General features: G+C 48.7%; 1 protein-coding gene across 2 annotated transcripts; it reads left to right on the forward strand.

Moving 5' to 3' along the window:
• Positions 1–1,675: 1,675 nt before the first annotated feature.
• LOC117415836 (E3 ubiquitin-protein ligase pellino homolog 2) lies at positions 1,676–23,799 on the forward strand. Of its 2 annotated transcripts, XM_058986573.1 has the most exons (6): positions 1,676–2,030; positions 14,731–14,860; positions 20,678–20,779; positions 21,500–21,697; positions 22,085–22,273; positions 23,212–23,799. In XM_058986573.1, the coding sequence occupies exons 1-6, from the start codon at positions 1,954–1,956 to the stop codon at positions 23,788–23,790; spliced, it is 1,275 nt and encodes a 424-aa protein (XP_058842556.1). In that variant the 5' UTR covers positions 1,676–1,953; the 3' UTR covers positions 23,791–23,799. The 2 variants fall into 2 exon arrangements, with proteins under 2 accessions (XP_058842556.1, XP_058842558.1); XM_058986575.1 differs by lacking the exons at positions 1,676–2,030; positions 14,731–14,860 and adding an exon at positions 14,883–15,174.
• Positions 23,800–26,110: the final 2,311 nt, after the last annotated feature.

Raw genomic sequence — 26,110 nt, forward strand, 5'->3', positions numbered from 1 at the left:
TGTGTCTGGGCTCCCTGGTTATATATAGCCCTGTCACAGAGCTGCGGCCCGTGCCAGCCGCCCCGAGGTTTATTCGGGGGTGTTGTTTGGTGGAGCTGGGACAGCCGGCAGCTTTGTGCCTCCACTTCAAGTCTGCCCAGAGAGAGAGAGAGAGAGGGAGAGAGAGGCTTGTTGCTACAGTGATCAGCACTAACTGTCCTACTCAGCACTAACAGCAGCAATTCACAGCATTGTCTGTGTGGGTGTGGGTTTTAAACTTAGTTCTATTTAAAGGGGTACGCACAGTGCTTGCTCCTTCAGTCTCTGATCTGCTTTTACTCATCTCCAGTTAAATCAGAGAGTATTAGTGATATTAAAAAGCTGTTTGATTTGAGTTTGTGTCTGTTTAAATATTTTCAATAAGTTTTCAGATATAGTGAATCTGGTAATGATTCAGCAGCGTGGTTGTGCAGAATGTCAATAGCAGTCCCACACTGCCATGGCACTGCATGTGACTGCCTGGGACACCCGATTAAACAGAGGTGCGAGAAACACGATTCAATCATACTGATGCAATGAGGATTGGAGGTGATTTTCCTAAAGGAACCACTTTATTCTTTGGATTTGAATGACGTTTTATTATTTGTCTGTGTTTCTTATCCCATGCTAAGCGTTTGTATGTTCCTGTCAGTTGTTCATGTTGTAACAACAGGCAGGCTGGTCTGAGATCAGTTCATTGCAGCTACAAGCCTTGTGCCAAAGGTGCCCCGTCTGACCCTTTTTACTTGCAGTTTAGAAGATGTTTTACAGGAAAAACATGTCTGGTGATAGAATACATTGAAAACAAGTAATCTGTCAACAAATCTGTACGGAAACTTTCGTCATGTTTTTTTTTTTTTTTTTAATATTTAAAAACTGTACAAGATTAGCCCCAGAATGGAGACTGGACTTCAGCATGACTAGCTGTCTTGTGAGGCACTTCCCACAGAACACAGGAGCAGAACGGCCCAATGACAGCCAAGGTAATGAAAACTCCCCTCCAGCCACACCCACATGGTCAGACCCTCCTCAGGGCTGAGGGAGGGTGGGGCCTCGTCTTCAAAGGCCCCACCCCTCATGCTGTGGTTTGTGAGTTGCACAGCTGCTGCCACACCCCTCTATGGAACCCCAGTTTGAGAAGTTTAGTATGGAGTATGACAGTACCTAGGACTTCTGTTCATCTGTGTTTTAAAAAGTACACTCTTAGGGTTTTGATGTGTTGAGGCACCCATAGAACTGCATCTTAGTCACAAGTCAGCACTAACCACAAGCCCTCACTGCATCCCAGTCCATCTGCTTAAATCACTTGGCCACACTGCCTCCCAGTCTTTCTTCCTTGTCACTAGATCACATGTAAAATATAACACTGCCCCTTTAAGAATCTCCACTCACTCTCTGTTTACATAACAGTGGGGGGCCATCCCAATACCGCGGAGGAGACACAATAGGTAATTCCCAAAATTCACACTCTCGGTTGTATTGTAAGCCTACACATACACTCAAATGCATATTATAAATATCTTAATTGTATAATAACCTGATTGCGGTATTGATTTTATTTTTATTAGAAAGGTGTGTTTTGGAGTCTGCTTGTGGTCCCCCCCCCGCCTCACGGCGTGTGAGCAGTTGGTACAGTCCGCCCCCGACTTTGTATTGTTTGTGTGTCTCGCGGCTCCAGAACTGACTGAACCGCCGACGGGAGCGGAGCTCGTGCGTGGCGCGATTGTCTGCTTAAAACAAAGTGAGAAAAAGAGACGTAAGAAAGTAAACGAACAAATAATAAATTAAAAAAAAGAAAGAACTAGCGGTTACCACGTCGAAAAAGAGCAGCCTGGATGGGGTTTACCGTCTCCCCCGTTTGAAGGGTTTCCTCGCCGAGTTTCCAGAGCACGGAAGGTGGCTGCGTTGTGATCGCGTTGTTGACCGGACTCGCGAATGTTTTCTCCCAGTCAGGAGGAGCACTGTGCCCCGAACAAGGACCCTGTGACCTACGGGCAGCTCGTCGTGCTGGGGTGAGTAGCGGATGCGGGTCAGGCTGATCACACGCCAGCCGGACCCTGTGTGACCTACGGGCAGCTCGTCGTGCTGGGGTGAGTAGCGATTGCGGGTCAGGCTGATCACACGCCAGCCGGACCCTGTGTGACCTACGGGCAGCTCGTCGTGCTGGGGTGAGTAGCGGATGCGGGTCAGGCTGATCACACGCCAGCCGGACCCTGTGTGACCTACGGGCAGCTCGTCGTGCTGGGGTGAGTAGCGGATGCGGGTCAGGCTGATCACACGCCAGCCGGACCCTGTGTGACCTACGGGCAGCTCGTCGTGCTGGGGTGAGTAGCGAATGCGGGTCAGGCTGATCACACGCCAGCCGGACCCTGTGTGACCTACGGGCAGCTCGTCGTGCTGGGGTGAGTAGCGAATGCGGGTCAGGCTGATCACACGCCAGCCGGACCCTGTGTGACCTACGGGCAGCTCGTCGTGCTGGGGTGAGTAGCGAATGCGGGTCAGGCTGATCACACGCCAGCCGGACCCTGTGTGACCTACGGGCAGCTCGTCGTGCTGGGGTGAGTAGCGAATGCGGGTCAGGCTGATCACACGCCAGCCGGACCCTGTGTGACCTACGGGCAGCTCGTCGTGCTGGGGTGAGTAGCGAATGCGGGTCAGGCTGATCACACGCCAGCCGGACCCTGTGTGACCTACGGGCAGCTCGTCGTGCTGGGGTGAGTAGCGAATGCGGGTCAGGCTGATCACACGCCAGCCGGACCCTGTGTGACCTACGGGCAGCTCGTCGTGCTGGGGTGAGTAGCGAATGCGGGTCAGGCTGATCACACGCCAGCCGGACCCTGTGTGACCTACGGGCAGCTCGTCGTGCTGGGGTGAGTAGCGAATGCGGGTCAGGCTGATCACACGCCAGCCGGACCCTCTGACCTACGGGCAGCTCGTCGTGCTGGGGTGAGTAGCGAATGCGGGTCAGGCTGATCACACGCCAGCCGGACCCTGTGTGACCTACGGGCAGCTCGTCGTGCTGGGGTGAGTAGCGAATGCGGGTCAGGCTGATCACACGCCAGCCGGACCCTGGACCTGTGGCCGCGACTCAACAGGAATTATTAGCTCGCTATCAAAACGATCGGAATTGTATTTCTTATTTATTTATTTATTTTTTGGAATGTTTACCCCCAACAACTTTATAAAACTACTTGGCGTCTAAGCGTTTGAGTTTGTTTTGCGTTTAGTTAAACAGAATTGTTTTTGTTTACAAGTCGAATGCAGATATCCCTGTAGCGTGTGTGTGTGTGTTTTAAGTGATCGCTATAACGAGGTTTAAATCTAACAAAGGAGTGGGTCTCGGGGGGGTGTTTCATAAACTACATGTACATGTACGATACAGCAGTTAGCATTGAGAATTGCCGTGTTTGTGAGCTGATATAGCGGGGCACGCATCGTGGGTCGAGTCGAGTTTCGGCCCACCAGCGAGGGGAATGCGATTGGGGGATGGGGGGTCTGTCTGCCCGGGTTAGGAGAGAGAGATGCAGAGGCCGAGGGAAACGGGGATGGCGAAGTCTCCGCGGCTGTAATGTGTTTTAGTCGCGGATGGCGTGTCTGCGTTTGCTTTGTTTTTTTTTTTGCTATCACGGCGTTGGTAAATCGGATCGCTGTTTATGTATCTGCACTGTGTTCGTTATTTTACATCTTGTTTTGCAACTTCCGCTGGAACGTGGCGACGGGTTAAATGGAAACATTCTCTGGCTGGAGTTCAGATAAACTGATATGAAGCGACGTGTGGAAGGATTGCAATTACATTGAAGCGATGTTTCCCTCTCCCCGTGATGCACGATCAGCGTTGCCAGACTATCACCGTCCACAGCACAAACATCCTGTATTTACCAATTCATTACAGCGAATTGCGCCCCGGTTTAGCGACTACGCTCACTTTCTGCTGGTTAAGCTTCAGAAGCGTGCGATCTCTCCATTGTTACTCGTTCCCAGTATTAACACGCTATGCATACACACAACTCGTTAGGTGAGCATTTTCTAATAAAACAGCACACCTCTGTATAGTGATATTCCACTCAACCTAAGGAGGGATTATGTTTAGTGACTCATTTTTAATAAATATTTCGCATTCTCCACTCAGCGACACGGATAGGTAAAAGAAACGCCTGTGATTTTTGATTTGTCAGATTTCCAGTTTCGGCAAGACCCGGTCGGTTTCTGAAGTTGTGGTGTATTTCATTTCCGCCCAAATTGTAAGAGTTTTTCCTGTCTTGAAATGATTACATGCATTCTACATAAACAATATAACATGTAACCTGGTCTTATGCTCGGCGCACATATATATATATATATATATATATATATATATATATATATATATATATATATATATATATATATATATATATACAATTAATTAATTTAATAAATAAATAAGGAACTCGGCGTTTTGTTGTTAACGTAGTCTTCTTGCATAATCCGGAGGAAATGCTCGGTCTCCATGTCTAGATTTTCGGATGCTGGGGGTGTTCTATTCAGTAAATACTCACTTGAGGTATTCGGATAACAGATTCCGCTCCGAAGGGTGATGATTCACGTCACAGTCCAGACCGTGGCGTACACGGTGATTCAGGGACTGCGCAGGCTGTCGTCGCTGCGCTGCAGTCTTTACAGTGTACCGTGTAGGACGCTAACGAGGCTGTGTGGAGCAGGTGTCATTGTCAAACTGCTTCAGAAAGCTTCATTTCTAATAGAATTAGGCGTGTATTCAACACAGCATTGCTAAACTGTGTGTGTGAGGAACACCTACTAAAAAAATAAATACAGCAAGTGAAGCCATTCTACAAGCGAGGGGTCAGCGCTGCTGTGTTGTGCTGTATTGTAATATAGCAGGCAGTGTTACAGGATGGAAATAGACTCCCATTGAATTGCAGCTTGATCCAGTCCTGCTTTTACTATAGGTTTAATACCCCAGCTTGTAACTATACACTGAGGCTAATCAAGCGCATAGTAAAATCTGGAATGGGTGAAATTGCTGTGCAACTGGAGTCTTATTTCCATTTTTTTGTTTGTTTTGTAAAAGCAACTAATAGGCTATTTTAAAGTAGCTTGAATAAAAAAAAAATCTGTTATTGGGCAGTTTGAGCTGAGCATGTTTTTGAATTGAGTGGAAAAGAATAACAAAGCTGGATCTGGATTATTTCTGAAATGAAGGAAGGTATTGACTGTAGCGGAGGTGCTGGATCTCAGCCTCTGTCCATTGTCCTTTTCACTGCAGTCTGGATCTCAGCCTCTGTCCATTGTCCTTTTCACTGGAGTCTAGATCTCAGCCTCTGTCAATTGTCCTTTTCACCACAGCCTGGATCTCAGCCTCTGTCCATTGTCCTTTTCACCACAGCCTGGATCTCAGCCTCTGTCCATTGTCCTTTTCACCGCAGCCTGTCAAAAACCTATTCATTGTTCATTGTTGGTCATTTCACAACGGGCTCCCTGTGCGGCCAGTGGGTTTGTCAGACGTTGCGTTGCTCGTTTTTAATTTCATTGCTCTCTGCATGTTTTTTTTAATTAAAAGCAGCATTTTAACCAAGTGCAGCTCTAGTGCCTGGACTGCGAGTTGAATGTGGATGCTCCTGGCTCTTGTACAGTATATAAATCTCGTGTCAGTGTTCTGGAAGCGAGTTTGATGTGGGAAAGCGTTTCACTGCTGCGTTGGTCTTAACCCAGCTGAGGTAGAAGTGCAGTAAACGGCCACCAGACCTGAAGCCACTTCTAATTGTAATGACCGTTACAGCAGAATTGTTTACTGACCTGTACTTGGTTACAATGCTCTATTGTTCAGTTAGTTACAATTATACTGCAGTAATTACAATTATATTTACAATTACACTAAAAAACTACCCACATAAACATGTTCACTGTGTTTATTCTGAATAACCAAGCAGTCATCCCAGGTACAAATGCAGACCCGTGCTAACGTGCTATAGGGAGTATTAGAGTGGCTGGTCGGCTCTCCACTGTGGCTGCAGCGTTCTCTATTCACTAGAGTCTGTTAGTCGCACCTCTTGAGTGGCTGTGATGGAGAGTCTGGGCTCTGCTATTCTTCAAGTTATTTTAACGAGGAGGGGAAGCTGTCCAGTTCAACAGTGTCACCAATAGCTGTTAAACACTAGTGCTGAATCGAGAAATGCTGTGTAATGTTGGATATGATTCAGATTGGGATCCTGCTCCAAGGGTATTGCTTCATTCGGTGCCTCAGTGTGTGTTGCTTTGCGCGCACCGCTGCAGTGATGTCATCGCCGCTGCAGTGACGTCATCACCGCCCTGTGCCGTCTGGCAGACTCAGGTGAAGGAGTCCAGAGCTGGATTGCTGGATTGAAACCTTATGCTTCTGGCTCCTGTTCTAGGGAGGAGAGTAAGACTCCTGTTGCACAGCAGTTTCACCCATTCCAGGTTTTGCTATGAGTTTGATTAGCCACAGTGTCTAAGTAACAAGCTTAGTTGTGTCTTAATAAACTTATAGTAAAACCAGGAATGGATCAAACTGCTTTTACAATGGGTGTCTTATTTCCATCCCAGCATTCCCACCTGGACCCAGGCAGGGAGTGTTCTGGCTGGCTGGGGTACAGCACAGGCATTGTAAAGATGGTTAAAAACTGAAATGTTAAAAGCTCCCTCAGGTAGGTAGAGCGGTGTAGCAGGCAGATAACTGATGAGAGGTGTGCTTCTCTACCGCAGATGAACCGCATCAGCCTCAGGGAAGAGCAGCCGGCACCTGTGGTTTAAATGACATGACAGGAGCGCCACAGACTCTGTGAACACCTTTCCTGGCAGGGAACATACAAATACCGTGCAACCTCTTTATTTCACAATCCGACTTGCGCACACACAAAAAAACTAATCACAAGGCTATTTAAACAGAATTGCAGTCATGAAGGGCCCTCAGACAGGGAAACCTAGCCGATGTACAGTTTACATGACTTCTTGAATTTCACCTTTTTCCTTCCGTATTCTTTTTGTTGAGCTGAACAATGCACAGTTCAGTTTTCTAATTAAAAAGAGAACTCTTTTTACCTGTATTTGTGAGTATACATGAGACCAGGACCGCAAAGTATTTCCTGTGAGGCTCCAGCGTGATTTTCATACAGCATGTGTTAACATGATGGCAAATGCAGGGTGATTCTGAAAGAAATCCTGTCTGAGTTTCACAGGCAGACAGCCATGTGGAACAGGAATGCAGCCTCACAAAGTGCTTCGGTCTACCTGGATACTCTTCATAGAGGATCTCCGTGTCTCTCTCTCTCTCTCGCCTCTGTCTCTCTCTCGCTCTCCACCAACACTTTGCCCATGAACTGCGTTTGTGAACACCAAGTCCTCATGTTCGTCAACACTGCAGTGTATGCGTGCCTGTGTGCAACGACCATCTCAGTGTAAAAATGGAAACATAATAATTCATGTTCAGTGATGCGCAGTGCTCCCGTTTTGATATTTAGCAGTTCAGTGTGATTTACGAGTTGGGTTGATTCGTGGTGGGCAGTGCTGACAGTAAAGTCCTTTTATTTTCCTGTAGGAGGACCCTTTACTAATGTCTTCAGTGTTTCACTTTGATGTGCAAGTCAGATAGAGAAAGAAAGCTGGAGCTCTGTATTCCTGTGATGAGTTGTTTGTGACTCTCCCTGTGTGTGTAATTCTGTATATCTGTACACAGACAGCGTGCCATACAGCCAGCGCTGGAAATGAAGTCCTGATCATGATGGATATTGTGACATTAACATATGATTACTTACCCTGCTACACGGGGAATGGGCTCCAATATCAAATCTCGCTAATGGAGATTAGTCAATGATCGCAATTTCCCTAAAGTCTTCTCATCTTCTTTTATAATGCCTGGTAATGAGACTAAAAGAGAATCTATTGGCACTATGTTCCAGACAGAAGGGAGCATTAACCCTTTCTTCTGTCATCAGAGAGACTCCCATCTTCTGACAGTGGTCTGCTTTAACGTCCTTGCTGACTGCGTTCTTGTTAATTGCAGTGAGCCGCTGTTGTAAATTGGATTTGTTTAACTAGCTGTCTTGCCAGGACTTGCTTGTTTGTGAAGGGGGTGTGCTTGTCTCAACAGTGTTCATTTTCCTTGAATAATGAAAGCTGTAATGGAAACCAGTCTCCCGTAACCAGACTATGAAGTGTCTCTGAACACAGCAAGAAAAGTAATTAAAGACCTGCCAGAATAGATCGATCCGTCGCATCCATGATCCAGTATTCATCATTAAAAGGTTAACGTGTTATCGCAGCCAGATGTCTTCCCTGTGGTTTTGTCTCCTGTTCATTACATTGCTATTTTCCCTGTAGCTGCATGAACTCCCTAATATAAAGACTGCACACTCATTTCATGCTACGAGGCAGAGTAAGCAGATTTAGCAAGGGCCTGATGGACTATACCTAAACAAGGGGAGTGCTGAGCCCCAGGACCGGGTGCATTGTGAGGCTGGTGCGAGTTTCGAACCCTGGCTGAGCACTTCAAGGTGGCTGCTGTGTCCCTGCTTTTCTCCCCTCCTGCAGTTTCCCTGGCTGGAATACTGAAAACAACACGGAATCGGACAGAGTAAAATGTAATACGCATGCATGTTGCTGTCAAGGTGGACTGTACGTGACTTAACCAAATTAATGAATTCTCAAATGGGCAAGATATCATGACGAGCACGGTGTACTAGAATATTCGGAGCAGTGCGTCTCCTCTCCTCGCGCTCTCTCTCTCTCTCTCTGGCTCTCTTTCTTTTCCCTCGACAGTGACAACATAAGCTGCAGTAGATGAGTTGTGTAGATTACTAGCCTGGTGGTGTCTGAAACAGCGAGACACTCCTGCACTGTGGCTTTCTGCAGGAGCCTGGCTGCAGCAATAGCTAGCTAGCTAGCTAGGTGTCTGTCTGTCTGCCTGACTGAGCCGACGTCTCTCACATGTTTGTTTTTAACCCCTTTGTATGTGAAACCCCTCCTCTGCCTGATACCTGCAGCACCCTCCCCCCAAAATGATTTCAGTAATGCGTTACACTGGTCCACTAATGCATAGCGCCATTAATCTATTTGCAGTGAAAGAAAGCAGCAGTAGGCATTCTGCAGCGATGTTCAGTTCTGGCCACACAACTGGAGATGAATGGGCTGACAGAGTGCTTACCACCAGCTTTCATCATGAACAATTCATCTGGGTCAATCTGACCCAGGTGCCCTAAACTCAGGGAGGAGGGTAATGATGCTGCTACTGCTCAAATAAACCACATGAGCTGGAGAGAGCAAGGCGCTGTGTGTGCATCGCAAAGAGATGTGGAGCTTCACGTGGTGAACGTGTCTGACGTTCTCTTCTGCGGTGGGGAATGAGCTACACAAAAAAGTAATAAAATTGAGTGTCATTTTGAAGACTGAATTATTTAAGCCATCGATGCCGGTTGAGCAAGCCTCCCTCCGTGGTCCTCTTGAGCAGGTTGTAAAATGACCTGCTCGTCTGTAGCTGAAATAGCTGAAACTTGTTATGTAATGGGAGGCTTGACTATTATCCCACATGGCTTTTGAACTAAGCGGCTTTGTAAGCACACAATAGCAATGCATTCATGGGGGAAAATAAAGTTTAAAAACCAAACTAACAATAAGCGCTTTGTGCAGGGTTTTGAGTGGCAGCTGTGAAGCTCCTCTGTAGAGAGCTGAGACTCCCACACCCTGCTTCAAGGGTGTTCCACTGAAAGGAACACGATGAGTGGCACTGCGGTGGAGCAGGGCTCAGCCAGTCCACCTGTTAGGAAGGGAGCAGGCAGTCTGACACTGAGATGCCTTTAAAGTGCTGCTGACTGCCGGCACAAAGCTGTCGCATCCCAAGCTGGAGAGAGAGGTTCGCAGTATGCTGGCTATAATTGGAATGTGCTGTAAACCTCTGTTCCCTCAGTTTAAGAAAGAGAGAGAATGCATGTGACGTGTGCCCCTTGCGTTGCAGAAGTGAGGTTCTGCGCTGGATTGCAGGGGTCTGTCTGTGGCTGGTAGGGCTTCCCTCCCTGTTTGTATATACTGTACATACAAGCTGCGGCTGCTGCTCAAAATAGCAAAGCCTTTCTCTTGTGTTCAGATTAGCCGGGGTAATGGAGATGCGAATCCTGGTATTTTTACCTGATTAACAGAATGGAAAAGCTGATCCTGGTATTCCACTATCCAATGAACTCAGCCCTGCGTGTGAGCAGAGCAGCAGGCTCTGATCCACATGCATGTGTACTGGAACGTGTGTGTCGAACCCGGGTCGCAGTCTACATATCTATCAATGTATTGATGTGTGTGTGTGTGTGTCTATCTCTATCTCTATCACAAACAAAAAAAACTAAAGCACTGCCTGTTTAAACAGACGCTCTAATTGCCACTCGAGGCTGTTTTATAATAAAAAGATGTGCTTTTAACAGAACATCAAGAGGCACTTTAATCCCAGTGATCAGGGCCTGTTTGCATTTCAAAGAGTGTTCATCATCGAGATTCGTCCCCAGAGTCACTTAAACATTCATCAGCCTGGGCTGCCAGCGAGAGAGATGGGGGAGCGAGGGGGCTTGGGAGCCTTCTGTGTGCAGTGAATGGTGCTTCTAGGATTCGGGCTTCCCCTTTTAAAACGTTTGTAAATGCGTACGCTCTCTTTAGTGACTGCACAGTCTCTATTGCTTGAATACCTGGCACCTGGAAACTCGTTTTCAATACTGTACCTAAACAAGGGGAGTGCTGAGCCCCAGGACTGGGTGCATCGTACGCTGGTGTGAGTTTCGAACCCTGTCTGAGCACTTAACGGTGGCGTCTGTGTCCCTGCTTTTCTCCTCTCCTGTGCTAATAAGTAATACGCCAGTATGTAGGTAGGCTCGTCTGCAGTGAAGTTCAAGTGTGACGGCCACTGCGTTACTCACGTACTGATTTCCACTTCCTGCTTTGTGCCGATTTCTCAAAGAAGCACAACCCAGGGGCCAACATGCGCTTTAAAAAAGCGAAACTATCTTACAAAAATGTGTTAACTGTACCCCCCCATTTAATGAGCAATACAGAATGTATAAAATAGCCAACTATTTCTCAGGGAGTTCAACAGCGTATTATTATGGTTATGATTAGCAGTAGCATTATTAGTTGTAGTGTTATTGTTACAAAGCCCTCTGTGTCTCCTCGCTGGTAGCATGGTGTTTTTTTGTTGACTGTTCCAGCTAGACTCTGCTATTCCTCGAGCCTGTTCGCAGGGTCTGGGCTCCAGCTGATGGAGAGGGTGTGTGGGTTGATCCCAGTCCCCTCCTAACGGGAGGCACTCTGCAGAGTTTGTGTAGCTGGAGCTTCAGATTCCTGAGCAGGTGTGCTGTGGGGTCCAGTTTCAGTGCAGCTGCATCTCACTCTGCACCCGTTGAAACATTCGGATCGAGTGATCCACAGAATTCAGGGGCCTGGTGTTGATCGGGCTAACTCGCCATTCCAAGTGAAACGAGCGAAGAAACAGCTGCTTGGGTTTGTGAGGAGTGCTGCTTTTCAGCCTCTGTGGTGATCAGCAATCCACGCTAACCCCAGCAGCTGTTTCTTCAGTGGTCTCTCTCGGAATGGTAAATTAGCCCAGTCAGCCCCAATGGCCCTCGTCTGTGGAGAGCTCGATCCCATTGATTGAATGAGGGGTTTGTGACGCTCTATTGGTGGGTAAACCAGTCGGCACCACACGTGGGGTAATGCAGGATAACAAGAGCGCCGCTCACACTGTGGGGTAATGCAGGATAACAAGAGCGCCGCTCACACTGTGGGGTAATGCAGGATAACAAGAGCGCCGCTCACACTGTGGGGTAATGCAGCAGTGCAGGATATCGTTGTCCGTTGCCGATTTGCAAGATCTTGTTTTGTTTTCAGAAAGCACAAGGCTCGGTTTAATAAACCTCCCCAACGCCGCCTCCTCTTCCTCTGTTGCATTGTGGTTCTCCACTCGCCAGCTTTACTACCTACTGGGAATGTGCAAGAATGACAAGGATCCAGGCAAACAAGATGTACGAAGTCCTGACCTCCCAAGCCGCTGCTCACTCCTTTAATACTGCAGTGCGTTGCTGTGTGTGTGTGTGTTGGGTTTGGATGATGGGGACAGGTGACCTCTTTCTCGGTCATTACCTCCGTCTTTTCGCTTTGATCCCTCTGTGTGTGTGTGTTTTTTTTTTTGTTTGTTTTACTCCTGTTCCTATTCCCTCCTCTCCGCCTCTCATGATCTCGTTCTCCTGATTGTCTTTCTCCTCTGTTTTTCCAGCTGCATTCTCTCATTGTCTGCCTGTTTTTTTTTTTTCTGTTCCACGTTCCCCAGTTGTCTTCCCACTCTCTTCCTGTATTCCTCCACTCCTGATTCCCTCTCTTCATGGCTTCTTTCCCTTTGTCTTAACCCACGTTTCTCCCCCTGCCTCTCCCATTGATTGCCTCTCTTCTCCTAACCCCTCTACTCCTGTCTTTCTCTGTGTGGCTTCAGTTTGTTTTCCTCCTATCTCATCCCATCTATTTCCTTTTCTCCAATGTCTTTTACCCTCTTCCTCAGCCTGTCCCCCCCCCCCTGCAAAGCGTCTCTCCCCCTCTTATTTCCCTCTTTCCTTTGTTGCTACATTCTTTCCTATCTCCCCACCCCCAGGTTTATCATTTCTCATTCTTTATTTCTGTCGCCTGTACGTTTCTCTTTCCTATCCTCTCAATCCCTTTGTTTCCCTATGCTAGCCCCAGAGGTCGGGATGTCAGATGGGATGGATGGATGGATGGATGGAGGGAGGGGGGTGGCTTTGAATCCCAGCTGTGCAGGACAGCTGGTGAGTTTGGATTTATGGTCCACAGCCCCGGGACCTTAATTGCCCAATCAGGCTGGTCTGTTTCACGAAGGATGAAACAGAATTAAGATGACAAAAGAATAATTGTGAGCTCGTCAACAAATATTTCTTCATTTAAATGTTAGTCTGTGAAACTGTTTGAAGAGGCAAAATAACCCTGTCTCTATTTGCCATAAGTCTTCTGCTTTTCATTTGCACACAGACATATACATTGAACACGCCTCAAACACGAGCTACAGTAATGCTGTGTGTAGCAGGTAAAGACACAGCTAGTGGCTGCTATTAAAATGATGACTCGGTGAGTGTTTCTATAATCACTTTTAACATTCACAGAGTAGAGGGACCGCACTCCGAGTCCAGAAATGAGTTTGATCATTTCAGCTTTAAAAAAACAAGACCGCGCCCGTCCAAACGAAAACATTTTTATTTTGACTACGCACTTCCAATTGTTGAGGAGCGCTCCGCCTTTTTGTGATTTCAGAAATCGTTTCAGAGGGTGAGCACCACCGTGTTATTTGTTAAATGCAAAGTTGCTGCTGAGTTATGATTTGATTGTGTGTTTTTGTTGCTCCCTCGTTGTGTTTTGTTTGTTGCTGCTGAGTTATGATTTGATTGTGTGTTTTTGTTGCTCCCTCGTTGTGTTTTGTTTGTTGCTGCTGAGTTATGATTTGATTGTGTGTTTTTGTTGCTCCCTCGTTGTGTTTTGTTTGTTGCTGCTGAGTTATGATTTGATTGTGTGTTTTTGTTGCTCCCTCGTTGTGTTTTGTTTGTTGCTGCTGAGTTATGATTTGATTGTGTGTTTTTGTTGCTCCCTCGTTGTGTTTTGTTTGTTGCTGCTGAGTTATGATTTGATTGTGTGTTTTTGTTCCTCCCTCGTTGTGTTTTGTTTGTTGCTGCTGAGTTATGATTTGATTGTGTGTTTTGTTGTTCCTCCCTCGTTGTGTTTTGTTTGCTGTGGTGGTGTGAGCCTCTTGCCAGGTCGACGTTGGAAATGAGAATTTGTTCTCCTCTGGATAAAGGTTTTTGTTTGATTGATACTAGAGGTTCCTCCTGAGAGCAGTTTTCATTGAAGTTAGCATGCAAGGTACTTGTTATAAGAGACGTGGTTGGGCAGCCCGAGCCTCGTCCACACTGCACAGGATGAGCGCTCTTGTACAACACTGGAATATATTAAACCTCTAACAGCAGACCTTTCATCTGTTCTGTTGGTGGCTCTGCGTACAGAAGAGTCTCGATCTATCCCCGTTAAAGTGTGCAAATCCTTGCCTCCCTATTTCACTGACGCACGCAGCCTCACTCAAAAAAAAAAAACAACCTGTGGATGAGGAGGCTGTTGTGCAGCAGGGGGCGCCCATGGACCGCTGCCGGGAGGTGGGGGGGGTGTGGGTAGCATGGACAGATGGCAGGACAGACACAGGACACCAGCTGAGCTACACACGGAGCACAGCGGGGACACACACTCTCACAGAGCTGCACAGACAAAAGGAAAGACACGGCGATCAGTGATGTGAACTGCCAGCGTAACTCAATAGAGACGGGGCTGGGTTGGATTAGGACTTGTTTCTCACATGTTTTTAGAATAAATTTAAGTGGAAATAACCCATCGCAAAGTGTTTTTATAAGATGATCGATATTTGAGTTGTATTGCTTGTTGCAGCAGGGCCATGACTATTATAAACATGAATTAAACGTGATTTACTGTACAGACCTCAAGGGAGCTGAATCTGCAAAAAAAAAAAAGTGAAATATTACTATAGTCCTGTAACCCTGCCCCCCCCCCCCCCCTCTCTCGCAGGTACAGTGGGTCAGCGCAGTGCAGCTCCGCTCAAGTGTGTGATTGTGTTACTGCAGTGATCATCCTGTAACCTTGCCTGTCTCGTTCTCTCTCTCACAGGTACAACGGGTCCCTCCCGAATGGAGACCGCGGCCGCAGGAAGAGTCGGTTCTCGCTCTACAAGAGAGCCAAGGCCAACGGGGTGAAACCCAGCACTGTGCACGTCATCAACACACCCCAGGCCAGCAAGGTAACCCTCCCAGCACTATGCACGTCCTCAACACACCCCAGACCAGCAAGGTAACCCTCCCAGCACTGTGCACGTCCTCAACACACCCCAGACCAGCAAGGTAACCCTCCCAGCACTGTGCACGTCCTCAACACACCCCAGACCAGCAAGGTAACCCTCCCAGCACTATGCACGTCCTCAACACACCCCAGACCAGCAAGGTAACCCTCCCAGCACTGTGCACGTCCTCAACACACCCCAGACCCCAGACCAGCAAGGTAACCCTCCCAGCACTGTGCACGTCCTCAACACACCCCAGACCCCAGGCCAGCAAGGTAACCCTCCCAGCACTGTGCGGGCATATAGGACCATTTCATCCACACAAAGAAACCCCTAACTGATTTTAAACTACTTTTGGGTTATTTTTTTTTAATGCAGATGTATTTTCTTCATCCCCTATTGTAATTGTAAGTGTACACTTCATTAGAGTCAATGCAAGGTCTCTATAAAGATGCAAGACTGTGGTGTGTGTGTGTGTGTGTGTTCAGCTCTGGGTAGCAGTACCTGGTTCAGTCCAGGCTTCCCTCGCTCCCAGATCCTCCTCTTCTCGTGTGTGTGTGTGTGTGTGTGTGTGTGTGTGTGTGTTCAGCTCTGGGTGGCAGTACCTGGTTCAGTCCAGGCTTCCCTTGCTCCCAGATCCTCCTCTTCTCCTGTCTGTGTGTGTGTGTGTTCAGCTCTGGGTGGCAGTACCTGGTTCAGTCCAGGCTTCCCTCGCTCCCAGATCCTCCTCTTCTCCTGTGTGTGCTGTGGATTGCCAGTCCACTGCGCTCCTTGTTGGTGAGTGTGTGGTCAGGATTAGTGCCGGGTGCACGCGGTTCAAGGCAGCTCCCTGTCCGTCTCTGGGATTTCCTAAAAGAAAGGAGAGAGATTCACTCACTATCTAGCCTGCAGGCAAATGCAGGATTATTATTATTATGATTATTATTTCAGATATATTCATTTACACAGATTCTTACAACTGGAAGACATTAGGCTTGTGTTCTTAACCCAGTAAAGACTGTATTCTGGTCAATTGTTGCCTTCGCTGTTTGTTTTTCTTACTTTTTTTTATTTTTTTTAATCCCAAACATGTGCAAACTCTGTGCTCTGGAATCTCTAATAGCCTTATTATTCTATTTTTGTTTGTGGGTGGTGGTTTTGTGATATGTTGTGTATTTCATAATAAGCCGGACTCACATTTTTTCGCCTCACGCATGTGCTTCTCATCCTTCTTGCTTTCTTGACCCGATTTGGACAGTTTTCTTGTACTGTTTGTTTCTGTGCTGGAATGTATTTGGTCACGTTGCCTGCCAGCAGACAGCCCTTTACAGCAAGATGTTTTATATCAAGTAGTCTGCTACTCTGAGTAGCTTGGCAATCCTGCAAACAAACATCATGCTGTTTACTTCAAAGAAAGAGGTGCTGGTGAAGCTTGCTTTAAAAAAAAAAAAAAATCCTCTTCCCTCTGTCGATCCATACTGTCGCTCTCCCCCCCCCGTCCCTCGGCTCTAATCACTACCCTGTGATTAGTGTGTGCCTGGTCTCTGTGTAGGAGGTGGCTGTGAGTTGAAGGGTGCCACGCTGTTGGAAGAGGAGGAGGAGGAGGAGGAGGAGGAGGACGTGGGTAATTGCTGAGTGAGAAAGGAGATGCCAGCCCCCTCACTCACTCCTCTACTGCCAGCCAAGCCATTTGTATGTGTTTTGGTCTGGATTGGTGATCACAAAGGGTAACGCGTGTCTCTGGGATCTCTTGATGTGTGCAGAGTAGACCGGACCTTGATTACCCGTCTCCTGTGAAAGACAGCTGTTCCTACTGCTCTGTGAACACCGTGTTTGTGCTGCTGCTTCGTACCGAGTGTGTGATTTTTAGAAGAGGACACACAGAGAAGATCACATTCGAGTACAGGGTAGAGGAAATCCATCGTGAAACTAGCTGAGCATCACCATTAGGGGCTGGGGGTATATGCAGCCTGTCTGTCTGTGTGCATCAGTCGGTCTCTGTCTTTGACACTTTCACATGTTTCTAGAGAGCTGCTTATCTGGTTTTGTGTTGAAACTCAGCTCTAACCACTAGACCACACTGCCTCTGCCCCCACATTTTCTTCTTTTTTTTTCTGTGAAATGATTGTTTTGTTTTGATCCAGCAGTTGAAGTTGTTGTAACTGGTTTGCTGTCTCTCTCTGTGTTGAAGCGAGGGGCTGGCTGTCTGGCTGCTCCCTCATGTCTCCTCACCGCTCTGTGCCGCACTGTAGCCCCCTCTTGCTGAAGGGCTGTAATTAGAGTGAAAGGCTGATAGTAGAGGATCTCTGGCAAGCTGGTGAACCTCTCTGTTTGTCTCTGTCTCTGTCTCTCCCACTCTGTCTCCCTGGACTGTGTGTGTGTGTGTGTGTGTGTGTGTGTGGGGGGGGGGTATTTAATGATTCACTGCACATTGATGAATCGTGATACTTTCTTTACATGAATATCGTGTCGTGATAGAGGTGTGTAATCGATTTGTCTCGTGATACAAGAACAAAATAATTGATCCATTCCTGGTTTTACTGTGAGCTTAATGACACACCTGAGCTTGTTACCTATACATTTTGGCTAATCATGCTTGTAGTAAAAGCTGGAATGGGTGAAACTGCTGTGCAACAGGAGTCTTATTTCCATCCCTAGATACTGCTTGTGTGTACCAATCCTATAACTTAATTTGTCCCCACAAATTGTCAAAAGTACGATTTTTGCGATTCCCAGCTGCACCCTACCCAGAAATTTGTATAAATGTCATTTATTCTATTTTAAACATGATAGATTGTCAGAGTGAGGGTGTGAACTGACAGCCTGGATAGACCGAGGCTCTGAGCTTGGAGGAGCGGTCTGGGTTACTGATGAGCGGTGTGATCCGTGGCTCCGACTGTTCCACCTCGCGGGCTGCGCTGCCTGGAAGATGAAGTTTGTTTGCAAACGCCTGTCTGCTTTGATGTGTACCCGTCAACCCCCCCCTGTGTGGGGGACAAACTGCTTCACAGCGGGGGGAGGATGGAGTGAGTGTGTGAGATCACGAGGCAGCCAGCCTGTCAGGCAGTGTGAAGGGAAGCTGTGCTTGAGGCTGCTTGCTTGTTTAGTTTTGTCAGTTGGAGCAGCACCCCTCCTCCTCCTCTCTGACTCTGGCACTGTGAATGTGCGCTAGTCTCAGGGAGGTCTTGGATGTGTTTGACAGCGTCGCCAGTCCTGAAGAAGCAGAAATCCATTTAAAGACAAGCGTACGGTACCGACGCTGTGCGAGTGACAAATCGGACTGATGCATGATAGTCTTTCTCCAGATGGTTCTGCGAGGTCTGACCCAGCATCGGATTACTAAACCTGCATTAAACGAGGTTTCCCAGCAACAGTATCGTCTACCAGCGCTGTGAATCAAACAGAATTGCTCTCAGCCCTGGAGTGTTGAATAAGGGTTTCTGATTTCAATCCCACAACCCTGCTGAATCGTGACAGTACTGACCGTGTGGAAGACACAGGGTACGGGTTCACTGGGGGAGGAAAAAAAAACAAAAAAACCTTTGATTTTTTTTCGTTGCTCCGCTGTGTCTTGTTTGCAATGTTGCTGATTGAATACTGAAGAGGCCCCCCCTCCGCACCGCCCTCGCTGCTTGCTGCTTGCTTCCCCGGCTCCCTTTCATCTCTCTAATAGAGGCAGACGACCTGCAATTCTGCTTCCTGTTCTCTCTTTAATCTTTCGCTTGATCCTGTTTAGAGGGAGTCTACCTGTGATCCTGATAGAGAGAGAACGAGACGTGAAACTGAGCGATGCTGAGCTCTCGTGTGTGGTGTGTGTGTGTGTGTGTGTGTTAACCTGAGGTGTGTTGTGGTGTATCATATTTAATTACTAATCTGTTTATCACCAGTGTAGAACTCATTTAAGCACCCCCGAATCTCAGTAGGGGGTTTCTGGCAAAGTGGCAACGAACACGTTACAACTCACAGCCCACATCAGCACCACTACAGAGAGTCCTGTCTTTATGTAACTACAGCGTGCGTCTCTGCTTCCCACACACTCGGCACGGCACAACCATCTGCTCAGGAACCAGTAACTGCAGGCCCTGTAAGAGAGAGAGACTCCTTTGTGTCTCTGTCTCAATTGCAAAGTCATCTGTCAAACAATGAATTCATCAGGTTTTAAAATGATGTGTGCTCACCTGGACGTCTCTCCGATGTTGTGTGGGGTGTGTGTGTGTGGGGCTTTTTTTTTCTTTCAATTTATTTAAAAGTTAACACTTTTTAATTAATTGATCTTACGGTTTTATTTTAATAGTACATTGTTAAACTATATATAATATGTAACATCCGTCATGTTTTACGCACACCGCTGTTTTATACAGTTTGCAAGTGTGAATTATATACAGCAGGGAATATCAGCAGGATACTAAAAGTGAGTTTGTACATTTGAGTCCTGAAATAAAATAAATAATACCCTGGTAGGACTGGATTTACTGTGTTAATACCCAGGCGGGACTGGATTTACTGTGTTAATACCCAGGCGGGACTGGATTTACTGTGTTAATACCCAGGCGGGACTGGATTTACTGTGTTAATACCCAGGCGGGACTGGATTTACTGTGTTAATACCCAGGCAGGACTGGATTTACTGTGTTAATACCCTGGCGGGACTGGATTTGCTAGAAGCACGTTCAGCTGTGCAACCCCCCCCCCTTAGAAATAAATAAATACTAACAATGAGCTCAGAGTGTCAGTGTTACATTGATGTGTTTGTCTGTGGTCTCTGGTGGGGAGTCTGTATTGGAGACTGGAGCATGCTGTATGACAGTGTGAGGGTGCATCATCATTAACACAGAGACTCTGCGAGGACAGCTGGGCCCAACTGTGACCCCCGCCCCCCCCCCCCCCCCCTCCAGCAAACAAACACACAACCATCTGCCACTACTACCCCCATCCCCCAAATACCCTGCCCCCAAACTGTAGATCTGTACCCTAATTACACTGCGCTGCACTGGGATCCCAACACGCTACTGCCCGTCCATCTTCCATCGCAAGCCAGAGAAGGGGGAGAGTGCGTGTGATTTTTTTTTTTTTATTATTTATTTTTTTTAATGTATTTTTCTTCACACCCATTGGCTGTTCCCCGGCCCCTCCTGCTGCTGTGCTTTTACATTGTTGCACACAGCGGGGCTCTGAACTCTTCACAGCCAGTCCAGAGGAGCTACCTCACCTGCTTATGGTCTTGTGTGGTTATTTCCTTTGACACAGGTTTGAAGGGCAAGCATATAGGAACGAGACTCCTTCGGTCTATATGAGACCTGTGTATACCAGACGCTTTGACTCTTCCCTGTAAGCATATAGGAATGAGACCTGTGTATACCAGACGCTTTGACTCTTCCCTGTAAGCATATAGGAATGAGACCTGTGTATACCAGACGCTTTGACTCTTCCCTGTAAGCATATAGGAATGAGACCTGTGTATACCAGACGCTTTGACTCTTCCCTGTAAGCATATTGGAATGAGACCTGTGTATACCAGACGCTTTGACTCTTCCCTGTAAGCATATAGGAATGAGACCTGTGTATACCAGACGCTTTGACTCTTCCCTGTAAGCATATAGGAATGAGACCTGTGTATACCAGACGCTTTGACTCCTCTCTGTAAGCATATAGGAATGAGACCTGTGTATACCAGACGCTTTGACTCCTCTCTGTAAGCATATAGGAATGAGACCTGTGTATACCAGACGCTTTGACTCCTCTCTGTAAGCACGTAGAAACGAGATGTTGTTTTGACTCCTCCCTTCTCTTGTGTTTCAGGCGGTGAACTGCAAGGGGCAGCACAGCGTCTCGTACACGCTGTCTCGCAATCAGACGGTGGTGGTGGAGTACTGTCACGACAAGGAGACGGACATGTTCCAGGTACGGGGGCCGGGGGGCAGCGTCCGCAGGAACGGGTCAAGGCTGTCGCAGTGTTGGTGCTTTGTGAAGTTTAGTGTAACCTGCTTTTTTATCAAAGTCATGGTAGTTTTATTGTAATTTTCTCTTCTTCCTGCAAAGTGTTTGAATCCTTCACAGCCACTAGAACGCCGACGGGCCCGGCTGCTTTCCTTCTCAGTCTTCTTATTGTAGCTATTATTAAACCATCGGCAGGCACAGCGTCTCTGTCAGAGACAGGGAGAGGAATCTGTAAGGCAGGTGCCCACAGGCAGTCTGTTATTGTAGCTATTATTAAACCATCGGCAGGCACAGCGTCTCTGTCAGAGACAGGGAGAGGAATCTGTAAGGCAGGTGCCCACAGGCAGTCTGTTAGCAGACTCGTGAACAGGTTCTAGGAATCTAATAAAGGCTTTGGGGATCTGTAAAGTGAGCTACAAAGTGAGAAATGATGCGAATGAAGCAAGGTGGTAGAACACGGTACCTTCTCAAGCTGAAGCATACCAGCGACACTGCGTACCACTCGCACTGGGGTGTGAAGCAGTAGCATACCTAATGTGACATACTGTTAGTTTGCTACCAGGGATGGAGATAAGACTCCTATTGCATTGCACGTCTTTGCTGGAGAAGCTACCCTTCACTATCACCCACAGTAATAAACTCAACTATTAATAATAAACTATTTTTTTCTCCTCTCTCTCTCAGATTGGCAGGTCGACTGAGAGCCCGATTGACTTTGTTGTGACGGACACGGTGTCGGGGGGGGCGGGGGGCGAGGAGACCCCCGTGACTCAGAGCACAATCTCGCGGTTCGCGTGCCGTGTGGTGTGTGAGCGCAGCCCCCCCTACACTGCCAGGATCTACGCAGCGGGGTTCGACACGTCCAGGAACATCTTCCTCGGGGTGAGTGTGATTGTGTGGAGAGGATAGAGTGAGGGGGATCAGCAGACAGGAACATCTTCCTCGGGGTGAGTGTGATTGTGTGGAGAGGATAGAGTGAGGGGGATCAGCAGACAGGAACATCTTCCTCGGGGTGAGTGTGATTTGTGTGGAGAGGATAGAGTGAGGGGGATCAGCAGACAGGAACATCTCCCTCGGGGTGAGTGTGATTGTGTGGCGAGGATAGTGTGAGGGGGATCAGCACTCTGTGGCTAATCAAGCTCATAGTAAAACCTGGACTGGGTGAAAGTGCTGTGCAATAGGATTCCCATCCCTGTTGAGTGTTCCTGTGTGTACAGGGTGGGTTTGTTTGCTTGCTTTTGATGCTGACCTCTGTTTGACCCCTCGCAGGAGAAGGCTGCCAAGTGGAAGAATCCGGACGGTCACATGGACGGGTTGACGACCAATGGGGTGCTGGTGATGCACCCGAGGGGCGGGTTCACTGAGGAGTCCAAGCCGGGGGTGTGGCGAGAGATCTCTGTGTGTGGAGACGTGCACACCCTGCGAGAGACGCGGTCCGCACAGACACGGGGCAAACTGGTGAGACTGGGAGGGGGATGTGTATTCACTTCTAGAGACTGGGGTCTGGAATTCCCCAGTTAAACCAGTAACCTGCATTGGAACCACAAGCTAAGAATATAGCTGAGAACTGGGCTTTGTTTTACAACAAAACCAAACCTTATAACACTCAATAAAAAAGCAGACAAACGTTTTGACCAGAGCTTTATTGTGCTGCAGTGTCCTCCATATACACTGATAAAGCATCTAGCCCAAACGTTTGTCAATGTGGCTTGCTTTCTTACAGATTTGATCCTTCTAAAACCCAGAGGACAGGATTGTGCACCCCAGCTGAGCTGTATATCCACTGCGTCTCCTCCTATCCCTCTCTGAGCTGTATATCTACTGCGTCTCCTCCTATCCCTCTCTGAGCTGTGTATCCACTGCGTCTCCTCCTATCCCTCTCTGAGCTGTATATCCACTGCGTCTCCTCCTATCCCTCTCTGAGCTGTGTATCCACTGCGTCTCCTCCTATCCCTCTCTGAGCTGTGTATCCACTGCGTCTCCTCCTATCCCTCTCTGAGCTGTGTATCCACTGCGTCTCCTCCTATCCCTCTCTGAGCTGTATATCCACTGCGTCTCCTCCTATCCCTCTCTGAGCTGTATATCCACTGCGTCTCCTCCTATCCCTCTCTGAGCTGTATATCCACTGCGTCTCCTCCTAACCCTCTCTGAGCTGTATATCCACTGCGTCTCCTCCTATCCCTCTCTGAGCTGTATATCCACTGCGTCTCCTCCTAACCCTCTCTGAGCTGTATATCCACTGCGTCTCCTCCTATCCCTCTCTGAGCTGTATATCCACTGCGTCTCCTCCTAACCCTCTCTGAGCTGTATATCCACTGCGTCTCCTCCTATCCCCCTCTGAGCTGTATATCCACTGCGTCTCCTCCTAACCCTCTCTGTGCTGCTCCCCCCTGCAGGTGGAGAGCGAGAGCAATGTGCTGCAGGACGGCTCGCTGGTGGACCTCTGTGGGGCCACGCTGCTGTGGCGCACGGCAGACGGGCTCTTCCACACGCCCACGCTGAAGCACATCGAGGCTCTGCGGCAGGAGATGAACGCGGCCCGGCCGCAGTGCCCCGTGGGGCTCAACACCCTGGCCTTCCCCAGCATGCAGCGCAGCCGCGACCTGACAGCGCTCGAGGACAAGCAGCCCTGGGTCTACCTCTCCTGCGGCCACGTGCACGGCTACCACAACTGGGGCCATCGCTCCGAGAGGGAGCCCAACGCCCTGCGGGAGTGCCCCATGTGCCGGACTGTGGGCCCCTACGTGCCGCTGTGGCTCGGCTCTGAGCCTGCCTTCTACGTGGACTCTGGGGCCCCGACCCACGTCTTCGTGCCCTGCGGCCACGTGTGCTCGGAGAAGTCCGCCAAGTACTGGTCCGAAATCCCCCTGCCCCACGGCACGCACGCCTTCCACGCAGCTTGCCCCTTCTGCGCCACACAGCTGGGGACCACGCAGGGCTGCGCGAAGCTCATCTTCCAGGGACCCATTGACTGAGGAGGGGAGGGGGGGAGGGGGGGAAGGGGGGAGCAGTACTGTGATGCTCCAGCTCCTCCGGATCATGTTTATACTGGTGCGGTGCGGGGAGGGGGGGGAGCAGTACTGTGACGCTCCAGCTCCTCCTGATCTTGTTTATATTGTGGGAGGAGGGATTGATCAGGGTGACGTCAGTTGCTGCAGTGCTGGTTACGAAGCAACCCTTCACACAGCCTGACCCACTTTTTTTTTTTGCTGTTATTATCCTGGATGTAGCCGGTCAGAGTTGTTTTTTTAAATTATTTTGTATTATCCTGGATGAACTTGCGGCAGATCTGAGTTGTTGATACAACTAGGTAGCAAATAGGATCTTCAAATTGTTTTGTCTTTTAATCTGTTTGAGATTTGCTATCCACCCCTTGTGTATCTCCACTGAAGCCACTGGGGGTGAATGAGTGGGGCGGGGCGGGGCGGGTGGATGATGCCTAAATGGCAAAAACAAAATTGTGGTCCTTGTAGCCAGTGTGTCCAACTGTAATGAGCAACGTGGCGTCACCTCTGATTGAGTGAGTTTTTTCAAGTTTGGGTTTGGAGGGGGGGGGGAGGCTGGGACAGACTAAACCCACCCGGGACCTGGAAACTGATTTGAATGAGAGAAGCGTCTCCTGTTTTTACTGTATAAACTGTAACCCAACACCCCTGAGCTGCTTCTGTGTGGAGTTTCTTAAAATAAGACTCCCGCTGCAGAGCAGTTTGATCCACTTCTGGATTAAGAAGCCATCAGGACCAGTGTTGTGAGCCTATAGTCACATCTAGAGCACTGTGCCATCTACTGGACATGCAGGGTACTTCAGTGTCTGGAATTGCATTATTTATGAAAAGCAGGTTCCTTGACCTGTGGCTTCAGTCTGTCCCTGGGAACGAGGGTCATTTTTACAGGAGCACATTAATATTTAACGGAGGAAGGGGGCAGGGCACGGGAGTGGGATGGGGAGGGTTTACAAACAAGAAATTTCTTAATTGTTTAAAAATTTCACTGGACTGATTCTTCTAATGAGTATTTTACTACACTGAGGCCCTTGTACAGTTTTATAATTTAAATGAAGTTTAATATATTATCTCGTGTACGCCTGGGTGGGTGGGTGGGTGTGTGTGTATATGGATAGATGGCTTGTGTACAGGGTGGCTGTGAAGTCACTAAGACTGCTTTGCTCTGCTGCTGTGGGAAACCCTTCACTCCAGAGGAACCTGAGGGTCAGTACACCAGTACTGGACTCTCCATGCCTGCTTGGGAATCTCTTTCTCAATGCTCCTCCTGATTCCGATCTTACAATACAGGCGCGTGGAGGCGAGGCATTACATAAGCACAGAGCTTGTGACGTCTTGACTGGATCCAATCTTTAGAAGCTGGAATGATGATGCATGTCATTGCAGGAGCGGTGCAGAGCAGGGCAGTGTCTCTCAGAGCCTCCCCTGAGCTGGAGCTGCAGACACACACATGCGCTGGGTGATTGTACTCGAGGTGCAGAGCAGGGCAGTGTCTCTCAGAGCCTCCCCTGAGATGGAGCTGCAGAAACACACATGCACTGGGTGATTGTACTCGAGGTGCAGAGCAGGGCAGTGTCTCTCAGAGCCTCCCCTGAGCTGGAGCTGCAGACACACACGTGCGCTGGGTGATCGTACTCGAGGTGCAGAGCAGGGCAGTGTCTCTCAGAGCCTCCCCTGAGCTGGAGCTGCAGACACACACATGCGCTGGGTGATCGTACTCGAGGTGCAGAGCAGGACAGTGTCTCTCAGGGCCTCCCCTGAGCTGGAGCTGCAGACACACACATGCGCTGGGTGATCGTACTCGAGGTGCAGAGCAGGGCAGTGTCTCTCAGAGCCTCCCCTGAGCTGGAGCTGCAGACACACACATGCGCTGGGTGATCGTACTCGAGGTGCAGAGCAGGGCAGTGTCTCTCAGGGCCTCCCCTGAGCTGGAGCTGCAGACACACACATGCGCTGGGTGATCGTACTCGAGGTGCAGAGCAGGGCAGTGTCTCTCAGAGCCTCCCCTGAGCTGGAGCTGCAGACACACACATGCGCTGGGTGATCGTACTCGAGGTGCAGAGCAGGGCAGTGTCTCTCAGAGCCTCCCCTGAGCTGGAGCTGCAGCCACACACATGCGCTGGGTGATCGTACTCGAGGTGCAGAGCAGGGCAGTGTCTCTCAGAGCCTCCCCTGAGCTGGAGCTGCAGACACACACATGCGCTGGGTGATCGTACTCGAGGTGCAGAGCAGGGCAGTGTCTCTCAGGGCCTCCCCTGAGCTGGAGCTGCAGACACACACGCTCAGGCTAGCC

Source organism: Acipenser ruthenus, chromosome 15, assembly GCF_902713425.1.
Source record: "Acipenser ruthenus chromosome 15, fAciRut3.2 maternal haplotype, whole genome shotgun sequence".
Classification (NCBI taxonomy): Eukaryota; Metazoa; Chordata; class Actinopteri; order Acipenseriformes; family Acipenseridae; genus Acipenser; species Acipenser ruthenus.